Raw genomic sequence first — 17,382 nt, 5'->3', positions numbered from 1 at the left:
CCTAGGGGACATTGTCAATATGTGGATAACACTTTTGATTGTCACCCCTGGGGGTGAGGTGCTACTGCTTAGCTTTCTTAAATCTGGAGGACATACTCTCCTGCTGGAAATAATGTCCTAGCCCCAAATAGCAATAATTCCAAGGTAGAGAAATATTAGATTAGTTGTATAGATGAATAGCCATACTTGTGACTCTGATTCTCAGAAAACTGGATGAAATGTTTGAGATGCATATATGAAATGTGATAGAATAAAAAGTATTTTTTGCCTTGACTATTTGGGAAGGCATTGTGGAAGAGAAAGGATTTGAGCTTGGTTGTGAAAGATGAATAAGAGCATGGGCATTATAACTCCTTGTGGATTGAACAGACTATCAGAGAGTTTCTTAGGCAAGATTAATACAGTGGAGTTTTTTTTTTTTTTAAAGGAAAAGTTTTCTACAAAGAAAACCTTTCTCAGAACCCAAATATATAAAACTGATAAAAATAAAGCAGCTATGATTGATGTGATTGTAGCTTTTCTTCCCTAACTTTTCCCTAAGACTTCAGTCATGTGTGTTTTTTAAATACTATTAATAATAGCATTTTCTTGCTTTTCAAAAGACTTCTGATTTGAATAATGTATGATATGGTGACCCAAACTATAAGGGAATGTAGTGTTCTAAGAAACAAGTTTCAAAAAGTATCGAGACTGATTATTTTCTATATCCCTTTGAAAAATTAAGAACATGAATTCTTTCCTAAATATTAGAATTTCATTCAAACTCTTCTAGAAACTTACATAACTATAATACAAAATACTTCTAGGTATCAAAACCTAGAAATAAAACAACAGTACAATACTATACTGTAGCAAGGCTTCCTTGATGGCTCAGATGGTAAAGAGTCTGCCTGTAATGCAAGAGACCCAGGTTCTATCCCTGCATCAGGACATCCCCTGGAGAAGGAAATGGCAACCCACTCTAGTCTTCTTGCCTGGAGAATCCTATGGGCAGAGGAGCCTGGTTCACGGTCACAAAGAGTCAGACATGACTGAGTGACTACACTTTCACTTTCATAGTACTATTAACTAAAATACAGACCTTATCCAAATTTCATCAGCTTTTTGTTTTGTTTTTCCTAATGTCTTCTGTGTACTCCAGGATTCAATCCAAGAGTCCATGTTATATTTAATTATTCTGTTTCTTTATTCTCCTCCAAACTATGGCAGTTTCTCTGTCTTTCTTTTTTCTTTTTTTCCCCATGACCTCGGGACTTTTGATAGAATGTTTTCATGGTGGGTTTGGCTGATGTTTTTTCATGATTAGATTGAAGTTTACTTTTTTAAGGGCACAAATACCGCAGAAGTGATGCTGTGTCCTTTCACTGCATCGTATTGCAGGTTCACTGTCCCTGTATGCCTTGTTACAGATATTAACCTTAATCATTTGACTAAGATGGTGTATGCCAGATCGCTCCTTTGTAAATTTAGTATTTTTCCTTTATAATTGATAAATACCTTGGAAGAGATACTTTGATGCTCAACCCATGTCTTTTGAAATCATGGTTTCTGAATAGAATTTAATATATATCCTTTGGCATCCAGGGAATTTTTATTGCTTTAAAATAGGGCATATCACAAGATTAAAAAAAATACTTTCTCAAGTCTATGATGCATATTAAGGAAACTGGCATTCAAAGTCTGGAATCGAAAGGAGTAGGACTAAGGAATCTAAACTCTTGCCTGAGATAATATTTACATCTATAAATAGTATGCTTTAAAATATTTTTGAGCAATTCACTGGGATTCATACAATAGTCTGATGAAGTTGGTATTTACCATCATTATTATTTTCCCATTTTAAGATATGTAAACTAAGATCCAGGGAGATTAAATGATTCTTCCAAAATCTAACCATTAGTTTTGGGCAAGGAAATATACTTTTTTCCCCGACTATACTCAGTGTTGGCAGGGACATGGTTAGATTGCTGTGAGGTGGGTATGTCCATGTAGAGGAATGTAGGTTCTTAGAAAGTATGAGGCAAGGCAAATAAAACAATAGATGAATGACTGGAATCTGTACACTTAAGATCACTTCTGACGTTGGTTACTTTGTGATTTTAAACATAGCAATTAAATTAAATTCTCCTGTTATTGGAATTAATTCATTCTTCCCATGTTGCTTTTCTCTTTGGAAGCTTAAGAAAGAACACTTGCTGTTTTTCTTATACAGTCACCAAAGCACTGGTGGAGTGTTCCGTGAGGAATGATGTCCTCCTTTCTAGAATTTCCAGGCTATATGACTACAGTTCGTTTCATTCAGTAACACGTAATATTTAAATCCATTCTAAGGTCTTAAAGAGGGTGCTGGGAGTAATAATAAGAGGTAACTTCCCTCTGTCTTTGTCACTATAGCCTGAAATTAATGGTAAACAAGAAAAACCTTACTTATCTATTAGATTCTTTAGTCAGGGAAGTGAGTTTAAATTGAGGTTTGACATTATCTAATTAGGTAGTTATTACTTTATTGAAAACCCACAGATATCTATGCACTCTAGCAAACTTTATATTGTTTATCATAAAGTCACTGTTTTTTTAACTTCTGAGTTGTTGAAGTTCCAATACTTTGGCCACCTGATGTGAAGAGTCAACTCATTGGAAAAGACCCTGATGGTGGGAAAAATTGAATACAAAAGGAGATGGGTAGGGGTCAGTGGATGAGTAGGTTAGATAGCCTCAACAATTCAGTGGACATGAATTTGAGCAAACTGTGGGAGATAGTGAAGGACAGGGAAGCCTGGTGTACTGCAGTCCATGGGGTCACAAAGAGTCAGACATGACTTAGCAACTAAACAACAAAATTAGCCCCAAACCATAGATTCCAATGCCTCTTTCCAAAAGAGTAAGCTGAGGCTCATGAAGGAAAGTGAATTTATGATAAGGTAACAGAACAAGTAAATCACACAAGTTTTATTTGCATGGCTTTTCTTTCTTTCCTATTTTTTGTTGCTTTTGTGCTGTTCTGTGTTGTGCTAAGTCACTCCAGTCTTATCCAGCTCTTTGTAGCCCTGTGGACTGTAGCCCTTCAGGTTCCTCTGTCCAGGTAAGAATACTGGAATGGGTTGCCATGCCCTCCTTCAGGGGATCTTCCCAGCCCAGTAATCAAACCCAGGTCTCCTGCATTGCAGGTGGATCCCTTACTATCTGAGCCACCAGGTGAGTCCATGAATACTGGAGTGGTTAGTCTATCCTTTCTCCAGGGGAATCTTTCCAACCCAGAAATCGAACCAGGGTCTCCTGCATTGCAGGCAGTTTCTTTACCAGCTGAGCTATCAGGGAAGCCCCTTGTCCATTGTAGACTAGGTCAAATAGTAATGATGGATATATTCTAAATTTTAGATTTTTTTCTTACTAACAAGGAAACTAAGGCTACAATGGAGAAGTGGTTTGCCCAAGGGCAATTTGGTATAAAATTAACAGTCCAGGATAAAACTTATATTGAAAATGTGATTATGGGTAACAACTACAGGCTTCTCTTTCTTCATTGAATCATCACTCTGTATTAGTCCCTCAAAGCAAAGATTGGCCCTCCTCATGGAGTAAAGGAAAAACATTGGTCACTTGGTTGAATATGTATAATGACTTATATGGATATTGGAATATACTTTGAAAGTTTTAATTTAGACTTGCAAGCCAGTTGACTAGAAAGCATATTTGGATCACACTGTGAATAGTTTCCTGTTCCTAATATTCCTTTTTACCATTGTGCAGAAAATGGAGTAACTCTGGACAAAATCATTTACTGTCTCTGAGCCTTGATTTCTAACATGGAAATAATGATACCTTCGTTTACTTATCTTAGTGGCTTATACTGGAATGAGTTAATGGATATAAATGAGCTAATTGGAAATACAAAGATCTGGGCTTTCCTAATTCATTTCCTTTATATCTTTGTTTGCAGTGCTCCCTGAATTACCTTCCTCTCAACCCAGTTCAACCTGATTTGACCAAAAGAGTGATTTTTTTTTTTTTTTTAACTCATCTAACTTAACATTCAGGGTAGGCTGATCTAGTAACTCGGATGGCTTTGTGAAGAATTTCTCGTCTTCATGTCTTAGGTCTTTCACTTTTATTGTTTTCAGTCTCAGTCAGGCTTTCACTGTGTGGCCAAAATGACCATGAATACCTCTGGACTTGGATGATATGTTTCACAGACGCATCGGTCATGTGCCCACACCTAAACCAATCTCTTATGGATTCCTCTGATTGGTTAGAACGGAGTCATGTACTAAAGCCAGCTCCACTTAAGCTATTTGCACTAAATGGAAGAACATGGCTCTCCAAAGGAAAATAGAGGCATTCTTTTTTAATCTTTTAAAAATTAGTTATTTATGGGCTGTGCTGGATCTTCGTCGCTGTGCAGGCTTTACTCTAGTTGTGGGAAGTGGGGGCTATTCTCTAGTTGTGGTGGGCAGGCTTCTTATTACACTGGCTTCTGTGCAATGAGAAAGAAAAGAGAGGGGGGTGGCAGAGGATGAGATGGTTAGATAGCTTGTGCTGTGAAGCACTAGCTCTAGGTGTGACAGCTTCAGTAGTTGTGACTTCTGGGCTCTAGAGCACAGGCTCAATAGTTGTGGTGCATGGGCTTAGTTGCTCTGTGGCATACATGATCTTCCTGGATCAGGGATCAAACCTGTGTCTCTTGCGTTGGCAGGCAGATTCATATCCACTGGACCATCAGGGAAGCCCTGAAGCACTCTTATTTGTAGAAGAATCTCAAATGGAGAGAAGGATGTTGGGTTAGAAAAACAGCAGCAGTCAGCTAGACCCTCTTTAACCTCATTTCACTTGCTGAAACTCTATTACCCCTTACAGGATTGTCTCAAATGTCTTCTTTGGAAGTCATCTTTGATCCTCTAACCATATATGATTTCTTTTGTTTTTTGTTTTTTAATATCTTGTGCCTGTTTTTGGTGTTTGTTTTCATGGACTTTGTATGATCATTACAAGTTCATTTCTTTTATATTATTATAGTGCCACTGCTATGTGGGCTTCCCCGATGGCTCAGTGGTAGATAACCCACTCATCAAACTTATACAGCCACTATGGAATATGGTATGGAGATTCCTTAAAAAACTAGGACTAAAACCACCTTACAACCCAGCACTCCCACTCCTAGGCATATACCCTGAGGAAACCAAAATTGAAAAAGATACATGTACCACAATGTCCATTGCAGCACTATTTACAACATCTAGAATATGGAAGCAACCTAGATGTCCATCAACAGTCAGTGCAGTTCAGTTCAGTGCAGTTCAGTTCAGTCGCTCATTGTGTCCAACTCTTTGTGACCCCATGGACTGCAGCATACCCGACCTCCCTGTCCATCACCAATTTCCGGAGTTTACCCAAACTTATGTCCATTGAGTTGGTGATGCCATCCAACCATCTCATCCTCTGTTGTCCCCTTCTTCTCCCACCTTCCATCTTTCCCAGCATCAGGGTATTTTCAAATGAGTCAGCTCTTTGCATCAGGTGGCCAAAATATTGGAGTTTCAACTTCAACGTCAGTCCTTCCAATGAACACCCAGGACTGGTCTCCTTTAGGATGGACTGGTTGGATCTCTTTGCAGGTTCAAGGGACTCTCAAGAGTCTTCTCCAACACCACAGTTCAAAAGCATCAATTCTTCTGTGCTCAGCTTTCTTTATAGTCCAACTCTCACATCTATACATGACTACTGGAAAAACCGTAGCCTTGACTAGACGGACCTTTGTTGACAATGTAATGTCTCTGCTTTTTAATATACTAGGTTGGTTATAACTTTCCTTCCACGGAGTAAGCGTCTTTTGATTTCATGGCTGCAGTCACCACCTGAAGTAATTTTGGAGCCCCCCAAAATAAACTCTGCCACTGTTTCCACTGCTTTCCCATCTATTTGCTATGAAGTGATGGGGCTGGATGCCATGATCTTAGTTTTCTGAATGTTGAGCATTAAGCCAACTTTTTCACTCTCCTTTTTCACTTTCATCAAGAGGCTCTTTAGTTCTTCTTCTCTTTCTGCCATAAGGATGGTGTCATCTGCGTATCTGAGGTTATTGATATTTCTCCTGGCAATCTTGATTCTGACTTGTGGTTCATCCAGCCCAGCGTTTCTCATGATGTACCCTGCATATAATAAGTACATTCACCTATCCATCAACAGATGAATGGATAAATAAGCTGTGGTACATATATACAATGGAGTATTATTCAGCCATAAAAAGGAACACATTTGAGTCATTCTAATGAGGTGTATAAACCTAGAGCCTATTATACAGAGTGAAGTAAGAGAAAAATAAATATCATATTCTGACACATATATATGGAATCTAGAAAGATGATACTGATGAATTTATCTGCAGGGCAGCAATGGAGAAACAGACGTAGAGAACAGACTTATGGACCTGGGGAGAGAAGGGAGAGAGGGTGAGACACATGGAAAGAGTAACATGGAAACTTACAATACCATATGTAAAATAGATAGCCAATGGGAATTTGCTGTATGACTCAGGGAACTCAAACAGGGGCTCTGTGACAATCTAGAAGGGTGGGATGGGAAGTGGAATGGGAGGGGGGTTTGGGAGAGATCAACCATGGTGTACCTATGGCTGATTCTTGTTGATGTTTGACAGAAAAGAACAAAATTCTATAAAGCAATTATCCTTCAATTAAAAAATAGATAAAGTGGCAAAAAAGAAAGAACCCACCTGCCAATATAGGAGATGTGAGAGTCACAGTTTCAATTCCTGGGTTGAGAAGATCTCCTGGAGGAGGGCATGGCAACCCACTCCAGTATTCTCGCCTGGAGAATCCCATGGATAGAGAAGCCTGGAGGGCTACATTCCAGAGGGTCACAAAGAGTCAGACACAGCTGAAGCAACACACACACTATGAGGGCAGAGGCTATATCTCACTTGTCTGAATCTTCAGCAGTACATGACAGGTGTCTGATCCATACTAGACTATCAGCAAATATTTGTTAAACTGACTTCTTAATGTTGTACAAGTTATGAATAATGAAAAATAAATAAGGTGTTAATTTTATTATGTACAAAATGTATTAACAGATCAATCTATTAAAAGACTACCAGAAGCAATATTAACAATTCCAAGAAATGATTTCTGTTTAAGTAGTAAGAATAAGTGCAGCTCCAGGAGAGCAGTCAACTTTTGTGAGGACTGGCTGGGGAGGGTGTGTCTCTGGACCTACTTTGCACTCACTAATTCTGTGTCTTCTTTTCCTCTTCAGTTGTCTGCGTTCACATCTAAGCTTGTTCCAGCTATCCAGAATACCCACAAGAATTCCACTGAATCTGGAAGAGGAAAGGGATTGATGGTGCTCACTGAACCCATTTTGATTGAGACCTACACTGGGCTAATGTCATTCATTGGAAACCGAAACAAACTTGGCTATTCCCTTGCCCGGGGGAGTATTGGTTTTTGATACTCTTTTTGGTGGATAAATACATCATCCATAGCTACATCATTATTGAAGATTCTGTTTCAGCTCACCATATTTTTAGTTTGAAATAATCAACTACTTTTAAATGATATCACATGATTTTAAATATTTAGTATCTTAGGAGATCAAAAATTTGATTAGACTGATAAATGCACACTTCAGATCTTTTATGAAATTTCTTAAAATCAGAGAATACATTCACTTAAGTATATTGATAACATTATCAAATAAATACCTGATCATAAACTCAGGGCAGACCCTCTGGGTTCTTATTTCTCAGTCCTCCAAATGTGGGCACATTCCGGGTCTTTATTTTCAGCCCTTGGATCCTGACTTCCAAATTCATAGTCCCGTCCCTGGTATTTCTTTAAGATTCAATTTTGCATTTCTGTCTGCTGATCATCTATATCAGTAGCCACTTATATTCAGCTTCTTCAAAATTCTGGATTTCTCTATGAGATTTTAATAGTCACAGTTATCAGTTTTGATGTCTTTAATCTTCTTGCCAAATACATTCCATATAGTATCTCGTTTAGTCTGTCTGGGTTGCTATAACAAAATTACTACAGACTGGGTGGATAATAACATAAATTTATTTCTTACAGTTCTGGAGGTTGGAATTCTGAGATTAGGGTACCAACCTGGTCAGGTGTGGGCCCTCTTCTGGGGCTCAGATTTCTTGCTATATCGTTATAGGCAAAGAGGCAAGAGAGTTTTCTTGTGCTTCCTTTATAAGGGCACCAATTCAAAATCACTGCAGATGGTGATTGCAGCCATGAAATTAAAAGATGTTTACTCCTTGGAAGAAAAGTTATGACCAACCTAGATAGCGTATTCAAAAACAGAGACATTACTTTGCCAACTAAGGTCCGTCTAGTCAAGGCTATGGTTTTTCCAGTGGTCATGTATGGATGTGACAGTTGGACTGTGAAGAAGGCTGAGCGCCGAAGAATTGATGCTTTTGAACTGTGGTGTTGGAGAAGACTCTGGAGAGTCCCTTGGACTGCAAGGAGATCCAACCAGTCCATTCTGAAGGAGATCAGCCCTGGGATTTCTTTGGAGGGAATGATGCTAAAGCTGAAACTCCAGTACTTTGGCCACCTCATGTGAACAGTTGACTCATTGGAAAAGACTCTGATGCTGGGAGGGATTGGGGGCAGGAGGAGAAGGGGGTGACAGAGGATGAGATGGCTGGATGGCATCACTGACTCGATGGACGTGAGTCTGAGTGAACTCCAGGAGTTGGTGATGGACAGGGAGGCCTGGTGTGCTGCGATTCATGGGGTCGCAAAGAGTCGGACACAACTGAGCGACTGAACTGAACTGAACTGAACTGAACTGAATCCTGATGCTGGGAAATGTTCAAGGAAAAAGGAGAAGGGGTTGGCAGAGGATGAGATGGTTAGATACCATCACTGACTCAATGGACATGAATCTGAGCAAACTTGAGGAAATAGTGAAGGACAGGGGAGCCTGGTGTGCTCCCCATTTCATGAGGTTTAAGAGTTGGTCATGACTAAGTGACTGAACATCAGCAACAAAATCTCATTTATTTGGGGTTTGCTCTCATAAGCTAAGGCCCCAACTCTTAATAGCATCACATTGGGATTTCACCATATAAATTAAGGGAGATGGGACAAACAGACCATATTTAGCATTAAGCCCTATGCCCAGATGTCAAACTAAAGTTTATTCTTTCAAAATTTTTCATATTCTCTTCTCCTTTTCATTCTCACAGGTATATTATTAGATCACATTTTAAATTCTGTTTAGCTGGATTATTGCTATAACCTTTTAGTTGGTATCATTTCCAAAGCTGAGCCTCTTCTAATTCATTTTGCATTGTTGCCAGATTCCAAAATTTGGTCATATTATTCCATGATCAATAACTTTCAGTGGCTCATTTCCTTTTTGCTTTTTTTTTCCCTTTTTTGATTGATTGTTCTTATGTTTTATTTTTCAATAGCAGACCTTTCCTTCTTAATGAATCTGTTTCAGATGCCCAATATGTAAAACAGGTAGAAGTAAGACCACTGTGGTTGAGACAGATGAGAATGTCACTGACCTCCTGTCTTTTGGGTCTTAGAAGTGCCTTCTGTGGAATGTCTATGGATTCTAGAGGGGATAAGAAGCATGTTTTTTAAAAACACTGTGGTAATTCATTCTGTTTACATTTTCTTTTCTCTCATATTTCCTCTTTGTCTCTCCTTGACTTATGTCTAATTGTAAACAACTCAGGAGATTATCTCATCTGTTTTCATCTCTAAACTTTTTTTTCCAATTTTATTGTATTTTTAAATTATTTTGAAAAAAAGACTTTTAATGCTGAATTCTATATATTATTAACATAATCAGCTTTTTGCCTGTCCTAAGACCCAAAGTTGAGACACCTTGGCTGGTATTCAATTTAAAAATTCCAGCTTTTGGGGGGGAGAGGATGATTATGTGAAGCCTAACTTTAAAGACTTTTCCTCAACCTCCTTACTTCCTCAGTTTCAAAGATTTGTCCTCTGATGTTTCACAAACATCAATTTTATGGAGGCATTCAAAATCCAAACCTTGAATAACTCTCATTTGATTTTGTCTTTATCTTTGTTTACTTCCATTAGTACCTCTCTCCCTCTCTTTCCACTTCCCAGGACCCACATTTTTTTTCTTCCCCTCCTGATGGCAAATATTGTTACAGTCCCCAAGGCAGGAAACTTCTATTCAGACTGTAAAAGGAAATGTTGAAATCCTTAGCTGTCCTGTCAACAGTAGTGGAATGAAAAGTCGTTGGATTGCTTTGGCAGTGGTTCTGAAGCAGGCACAATTGGCAAATTATTATTAACAGTGCTGCCCGAAAATCCCCATTTGCCTCAAGATAGTGGCATTTGTTGGCAGAGGTCTATGAAAGGTCCAGCACATTCTCTTTATTTACCATTTAAGGATGAGTCTGACAATTGACTTCTTTCTGCATATTCATTCCCTTTGAATTTTCTAAGTTGGACTGTTCCCAAATGACCTTTGAAGGGATACAGAGCAAATAAGAAAAGATGAGAGGAGAGTGATATCTCTTAACCCTGAGGTCCAGTTTGTAACAATAGGGTACCAAAGCTGTTTAGTGTGAGAAGAGTGATCTCAGAGATGACATAAGAACTGTCTCCATATTTCATACAGACCATCTTGTGGGATATTCTAGAAACTGATAAGTGGGACCTGGGAAGCAGAATTATGACCAGAGGATAAAAGGTTTCAGGGATTTGGATGGCAGTTTAAGATAAGAAAGAACTTCTTATACTTAAAAATGCCCAAGGATGGGAAGCATTGCTCTTTGACATGTACTAGGAGGGACTAAAGGAGAAGGCAATGGCACCCCACTCCAGTACTCTTGCCTGGAAAATCCCATGGACGGAGGAGCCTGGTGGGCTGCAGTCAATGGGGTCACTAAGAGTCGGACACAACTGAGGAGCTTCACTTTCATGCATTGGAGAAGGAAATGGCAACCCACTCCAGTGTTCTTGCCTGGAGAATCCCAGGGATAGGAGCCTGGTGGGCTGCCATCTATGGGGTCGCACAGAGTCGGACACGACTGAAGCGACTCAGCAGCAGCAGCAGCAGCAGCAGCAGCAGCAGGAGGGACTAAAGTGAATATTGTGAAAGGGATTGCTAAAGGGATGATTGATAAAATCTTTTAAAACCAGAGACCTTATAATTCTTTAAATAATTGTTGTTAATCATTAAGTAGTGATAGTTGCTCAGTCGCATCTGACTCTCTAACTCTCTGGACTGTAGCCTGCCAGGCTCCTCTGTCCATGGAATTCTCCACTCAAGAATACTGGAGTGGATATCAATTCCCTTTTCCAGGGGATCTTTCCAAGCTAGGGATCAAACCCATGTCTCCTGTATTGCAGGCAGACCCTTTACCCTCTGGGCCACCAGGGAAGCCCCAGTCATTAGGTAAAACACCCTTTTTTGTCTGGAAAGAGTTGAATCAGTCATGTAAGACCCTGTAAAATTACCTTAATTTTCCTAAGGTTTAATTTCCTCATCTGTAAAATGGAGATGATGCTATCTCTTTTGCGTACTTCATAAAGATCTTGGGAGGATTCAATGAAATGAAGTCAAATTATTTTATTAAATAAAAACCATTGAGTATCTGCCTGTAGAGCAATGCCACTTTGGTGTAGAACCTCAGACAACATCCAAGGGAACTAAATTCAGTTCTTCTGGGAATTGTTTTGTCACTATGGGCCTTCTGGGGCTTTCCTACATGGCACTAATGGTGAAGAACACACTTGTCAATGCAGGAGACATAAGACATGTGGGTTTGATCTCTGGGTGGGAAAGATCACCTGGAGGAAGGCATGGCAACCCACTCCGGTATTCTTCCCTGAAGAATCCCATGGACAGAGGACCCTAGTAGGCTACAGTCACAAGAATCAGACACTACTGAAGTGACTTAGCACGCAAACATGCATGAACTTACTATTTTTTTACCATTTGCTGTGTGGTATTCCCAGTGGACAGTTGGGTTTCTTGTCCATAAGATAGACAACCAGCCACAACCCACAAACCAAGAGACCTATATGTATCCCTGGGCTTTTCCTTCAGGCTATTATCTGAACTATACTAGTAAATTTTCCCAAAGGGGCAATATAGGTCTGATTGGGAATAAGATTAGATACAAGGGGCATTAAGTATAAAGTATATCATCATAAAAATGTCATGGTTGGCCATCTCTTCTATCTGTTCTTTATCCATTCAAGAAATTCCACTAAAAAATTTCCAGTAAATCTCCATTCAGAAACTATTTGAACAATTGACAGATTGTTCATAGTCTTCTGATGTATCTTGGGCAGTTTTGATGGTTAGAAATTTCTTCTTCTGTCTCTTTAAGTAAAAGTGATCTACCATCTCTTTTATTTAAAAATAAAATTCCCATGCTGGAGTAGATTCAACTTGTTTCCATATCTGAATATGGGGAATTGGGGTTACAGAAGCAAAACTAATGCATTCTTTAACACTTACAAAAAGAGAAACTGCCAAAAATCACCACACCTAGGCTTCCAGTGGGCACTTGGGCTTTTTCAGAGGCTGCCCCTTGGCCATCCTCTAAGGCAGAAAAGAGAAGCCAATTTATGAGGATCTTTTGCTTTGAGCCCTCCTCTCATTGTCCCTTTGCTGAAGCATTCTTAAGGAAGCCAATTCATAGAGCCCTGGGGTTAAGGAAGCATAGAAACCATCTAATCCATTGCTTTCATTTCACAGAACACAAAGCAAAAGCCTAGAAATTGTAAAGAAATTGCTCAAAAACAGATGGTGACTTTTTGGCGATATGGAACTAAACTCTAAAGCTTTCAGTCTCCTATTCCAGCCCCACTGTCTGTCTACATATCTCCATTCCCAGAAAAAGGCATGTCATCTAAATCAGTGTATCATAGCTCCTGGGTTAATTCTGACATGAGAAAACAATAGGTCACCGTTGTTTAGGGGGAATTTCCAGAAATTACTTGTATTTTCTTAAAAGGCTAAGGTCACTCATGGAACTCTCTGATGTCCTATCTGATTAAAAAGACCAAACAAAGCTGCGGAAGCCAGCAGATATTTTGTAAGGCAGCTTTACTTCTGCCTGGCATTTTGTGGGGCAAGAGAGGGGAGTGCAAACGTATTAAATTCAGGCTTAAAAGCTCCCCCAGAAATTCTTTACACACAAGAGACCAAGGTGGAGAAAAGAAGATGACTTGTGCCAAAGGGAAAGAAAGAGAGAGACTAATGCCTGTGGTTTTCAAAGGTTAACAACAACAAAAAAGCCCAAGTATTTGCACAGGGATGAATGCTCATTGGCTCTTGGCCAACAATTATACAAGGGCTTGTGCCCACATCCTGTAGCTGTGGTTTTGGGACGCTGCTCATGAGTGACTTCTTATGCTTAGTGGCAGGAAACTTTAGTCACTGATGTGTAAACTCAACTTTGGTCTGCACCCCCCACAACGTGCTCCGAAGGCAGTTAGGAGGGCCAGGCCTCCTGATTTCTCTGCAGACACTGCATCTTCAGACGCTAACAAAAAACTCAGTTTAAGGCCTTGGGAGTGACTGAGATTTGATCAATTCTTACCTTACTCCATTCCAATGTAGCCACTTCTTCAGATAATTCTATAGTCACATGGATGAATTATGACATCTTCTCCAAAATCCTCCCTTTAGCCTCAAAAGTCAAGACAAAAAAATTAAAAAAATGTTAGCTCTATTTCATTTCAGGCCTGCCATGTGAAATATGAGAGGCGAAGTCATCAGGTTGCTTCTGAGCCTAGATCTTGTATCTGATGAGCTATCTTACACTCAGTTTTTGAAAGTTCTTAGTAAACATCTCACGAATCTCCTTTTCAGTGAAGCTAAATGGAATTTGCAAGAAATTTCTCAGAAAGCAGATGGTGAGTTTGGAGCAATCCTGGGATTAAACTCTAAAACTTCCATTTTCCTGCTCCTAGTCACTGCTCTTTCCGCATATCCCCATACCCAGGGAAAGGCATATCATCTAAATCATTGTACCACAGTTGTCCTCTAAGCAGATGTATCCTAATTTGAAGTGAGAAAACAAAATGTCCAGTTAATTAACTCTCATGTTTCAAGTATATATGAGAAATCATGATGCTACATTGAGATCAGTTTATCTGAATTACCACCTTGTCTCACACGCTGTCCACAATGACTACCCCATGCATCTCAGAAACTGCTTTTCCTTCCTTTTAGATTCCCCGCTCACTCTTTATGAAATTATTGAAACTGAGATTGGAAGGAACTCCCTGGTGGCTCAGAGGTTAAAGCATCTGCCTGGAATGCTAGAGACCCAGGTTCAATCCCTGGGTCGGGAAGATCCCCTGGAGAAGGAAATGGCAACCCACTCCAGCACTCTTGCCTGGAGAATCCCATGGAGGGAGGAGCCTGGTAGGCTACAGTCCATGGGGTCGCAAAGAGTCGGACACAACTGAGCGACTTCACTTCACTTTAAAGGTCATCTAGTTTCCTACCTATTTCAGGAATGTACTCAACTGAAACACACAGCAGAGGCAGACTCAACTTATGCAAAGGCGTTGCCAGACAGAAAGTTCATTGCTTCCTACAGCAGCACATTCTACTGCTAAGTGACTGCACTGAATTGAAGATTTTTCTGTGTATTACATGCAAATCTTTTCCTCTGGAAATTTATCTATTTGGTCCTTGAGCTTCCTTTGAAGCTACCCCAAGTAAATCAGTTCCCTATTTCATATGGCCACACTTCAGATAAAGGCAGCTAACTGGTGCTGTCCCAACAAAGTAGTTTTATTTTTGCTTTTTTGACACAAAACCCCCTAGTTACCACAACTGTTCTTCATGTGTTGGATTATCCAGTGCCCTTATTGAACTCCTCACTTGTTTGTAAACAATTCTGTTTGATTAAGATTTCTTTTGAAGTATTGTATTTGGAACTTTCCTGGTGGTCCAGTGGTTAAGAATCCACCTGACAATGGAGGGGTCATGGGTTCAATCCCAGGTTGGGGAACTAAGATTCCACAAACCACAGGGTAACTAAGACTGCATGCCATAACTACTGAGCCTGCGTGGAATCAAAAGATTCCACGTGATGCAACAAAGACCCTCTGTGTCCCAAGAGTAGCACTGAAATATATACATTACCATATGTAAAATAGATAGCTAATGGGAAGTTGCTGTATGACGCAGGGAACTCAATCTGGTGCCCTGTGATAACCCTGTGGAATAGGGTACAAGGTGAGAGGAAGGTTCAAGAGGGAGCAGACATATGTATACCTATGGCTGATTCATGCTGATATATGACAGAAGTCAACACAACATTGTAAAGCAATTATCTTCCAACAAAAAAGAAATAAAGATCCCGTGGGCTGCAGCCAAGATCTGATGCCACCACGTAAATAAGTAATAAATATAAACAATAAAAATGGTAAGCAAATAAAATGTTGCATTCAACACTGACATGGCAGTTCAAATATAGGTGGACCAATAAAAGTTAGAGTGTGATTGTTCTCCATTTACCAATGTACTCTTTATTAATGAAATCCAGGTATTCTTTATAATATTATTATTCACATGAAGTTCATGCCCAACTATATATAATATATATAACTTTTTTCTCATTTAATAATCTCATTTAAGGGACAAATGAGGCCACTTTTGTATGGATTACTAGTAATGAACCTAGATTAGTTCCTAGAAATCACTGCATTTCTCTTTTGACTTTTAAGTTTGTTCATTTTTTCTATAGTACCTGTTTAGCATTTTACCTTGAGTTAGTATCAAACTAATTTTTTTAATAGTACCTGGCAACAAACAATATTTTTAAGAGAGTTTTTTTTTTTTTTTTTTCCCCTGTCTTCAGTCTAGAGGATAAAGTGGGAATGGCTACCATGATGGGAAGCTGAGTCAAAGCCATAATTTGAATGGTTTGTTCCATAGAGATCTTTGACACTGGTTAGCTGATGGTTTTGTCCTTAAAGCAAAAAAAGATGAGCAATCCAGTCAAATTTTATTTGGTCTGTACAAGCAAGAGAAAACAGAAGTCGGACCAGCATTTACCAACACATTGTTATCAGAAGTGGGGTCCAGCTGCTCACTGCTCTAAAGTCAATAAAGAGGCAAGGTTTGCAGAAAGGAAAGTTTGCTTTAGTTTGGAGGCTAGCAATGGCAAAGGGCTGTTGTGGGTGGACTCATGTCCAAATACCAACTCTCCCCACTGTCAATCAGTGGGCAAGACCTTTAAAGGAGAGATTCAAGGATGTATAGGCAGAGGGAGGCCAGTACAGCCAGCTCTGACAGTCATCTCAAAATTGGTCATGAGGTGGTCTGATTAGCACCATCTTGACTGTTGGAAGTATAATTAGTCTTCAGTTTCAGGGTTGGTTTGTTCCTATTTCTTTGAGGCCATTTCTCAGAATTATGGCAGCTTATGTTATGGCTACAGTCTGGTCATAATGTAGTGAACTTCTCCCACTTGTTTGGGGTTTCAGTACCTACAAAACAGCTCATAGGATATGGTTCAGAATTATCTATAGCCCTTCAGGAGGAACTAAAAGTCCTTGACTTTGCTTAATGACTAAATTATCATTTTGTCCTGTTTGACTTTTTTCCCTTTGCTTCTGCTTTTTCTCACTTCTTTTATTACACTTAATCTTTTTGGCTAAAACTTTTCTGCAGACCAAAGGCATCTAGAGGACAAGGGGGAGTAGGCCATAAGGCCCTGGTGTGTTTCATCATGATACTATTATTCTCACTGAATGCAGATTGCCCAACTTAATAGCAATTGGTCCCACTGTACTTTTTATCCTATAGAGAATAGCCTTAATGAAGCTGTTTAAGAATGTTGGGTTTCTGGGGTTTCCTGGCAGTCCAGTGAGTAAGACTTCACCTTTACCTTCCAATGTAGGAGATGTGGGTTCAGTCCCTATTCGGGGAGCTAGGATCCCAAATGCCTGCGAGCCAAAACCAAAACATAAAATAGAAGCAATATTGCAACAAATTCAATCCTTAAAAAATGGTCCACATCAAAAAACAAAACAAAACAACTTAAAAAAGAGAGAATATTGGGTTTTCCCTCACAAATGTGTTTCTCTTGGCCTTGGTGAAGGACATGTCTTTGAACCTTCTGAGGGCATGTAGTCAGAATATAGCTGAGAAGCTCTTACATAAATTCACATGAGCATCACAGTCTCTCTAAGCTTTGGGGTGCCTTCCTCCTGCATTTCAACTTCATTCAGTATATACTTCCTTTAGGTGCATCTTTTAGTCAATTAACCAAGCAAATTGGAAACATTCCCCTCCCCCCAACCAGGCCTTTTTATTGTTTCCGAAAATACAGCTTTGTCCACAGAAAACTCCAGTGCCCCACATTTATGACAAAACCACTCC

At 39.5% G+C, this 17,382-nt stretch overlaps 1 protein-coding gene across 5 annotated transcripts in view; it reads left to right on the top strand.

Moving 5' to 3' along the window:
• TPRG1 (tumor protein p63 regulated 1) overlaps positions 1–12,417 on the top strand; it is a 164,634-nt gene extending 152,217 nt beyond the window's left edge. For all 5 annotated transcript variants that reach the window (XM_004003046.6, XM_042233258.2, XM_042233267.2 and 2 more), the window contains one exon: positions 7,270–12,417. In XM_004003046.6, the coding sequence (XP_004003095.3) occupies positions 7,270–7,464 (195 nt within the window). In that variant the 3' untranslated portion in view covers positions 7,465–12,417. The remainder of the gene's footprint in view (positions 1–7,269) is intronic.
• The last annotated feature ends 4,965 nt before the right edge of the window (positions 12,418–17,382 follow it).

The sequence above is a fragment of the Ovis aries genome, chromosome 1 (genome assembly GCF_016772045.2).
Source record: "Ovis aries strain OAR_USU_Benz2616 breed Rambouillet chromosome 1, ARS-UI_Ramb_v3.0, whole genome shotgun sequence".
Lineage (NCBI taxonomy): Eukaryota > Metazoa > Chordata > Mammalia > Artiodactyla > Bovidae > Ovis > Ovis aries.
Note: the sequence above shows the minus strand (reverse complement) of the source record. Positions and strands in the feature narration are given on the sequence as shown.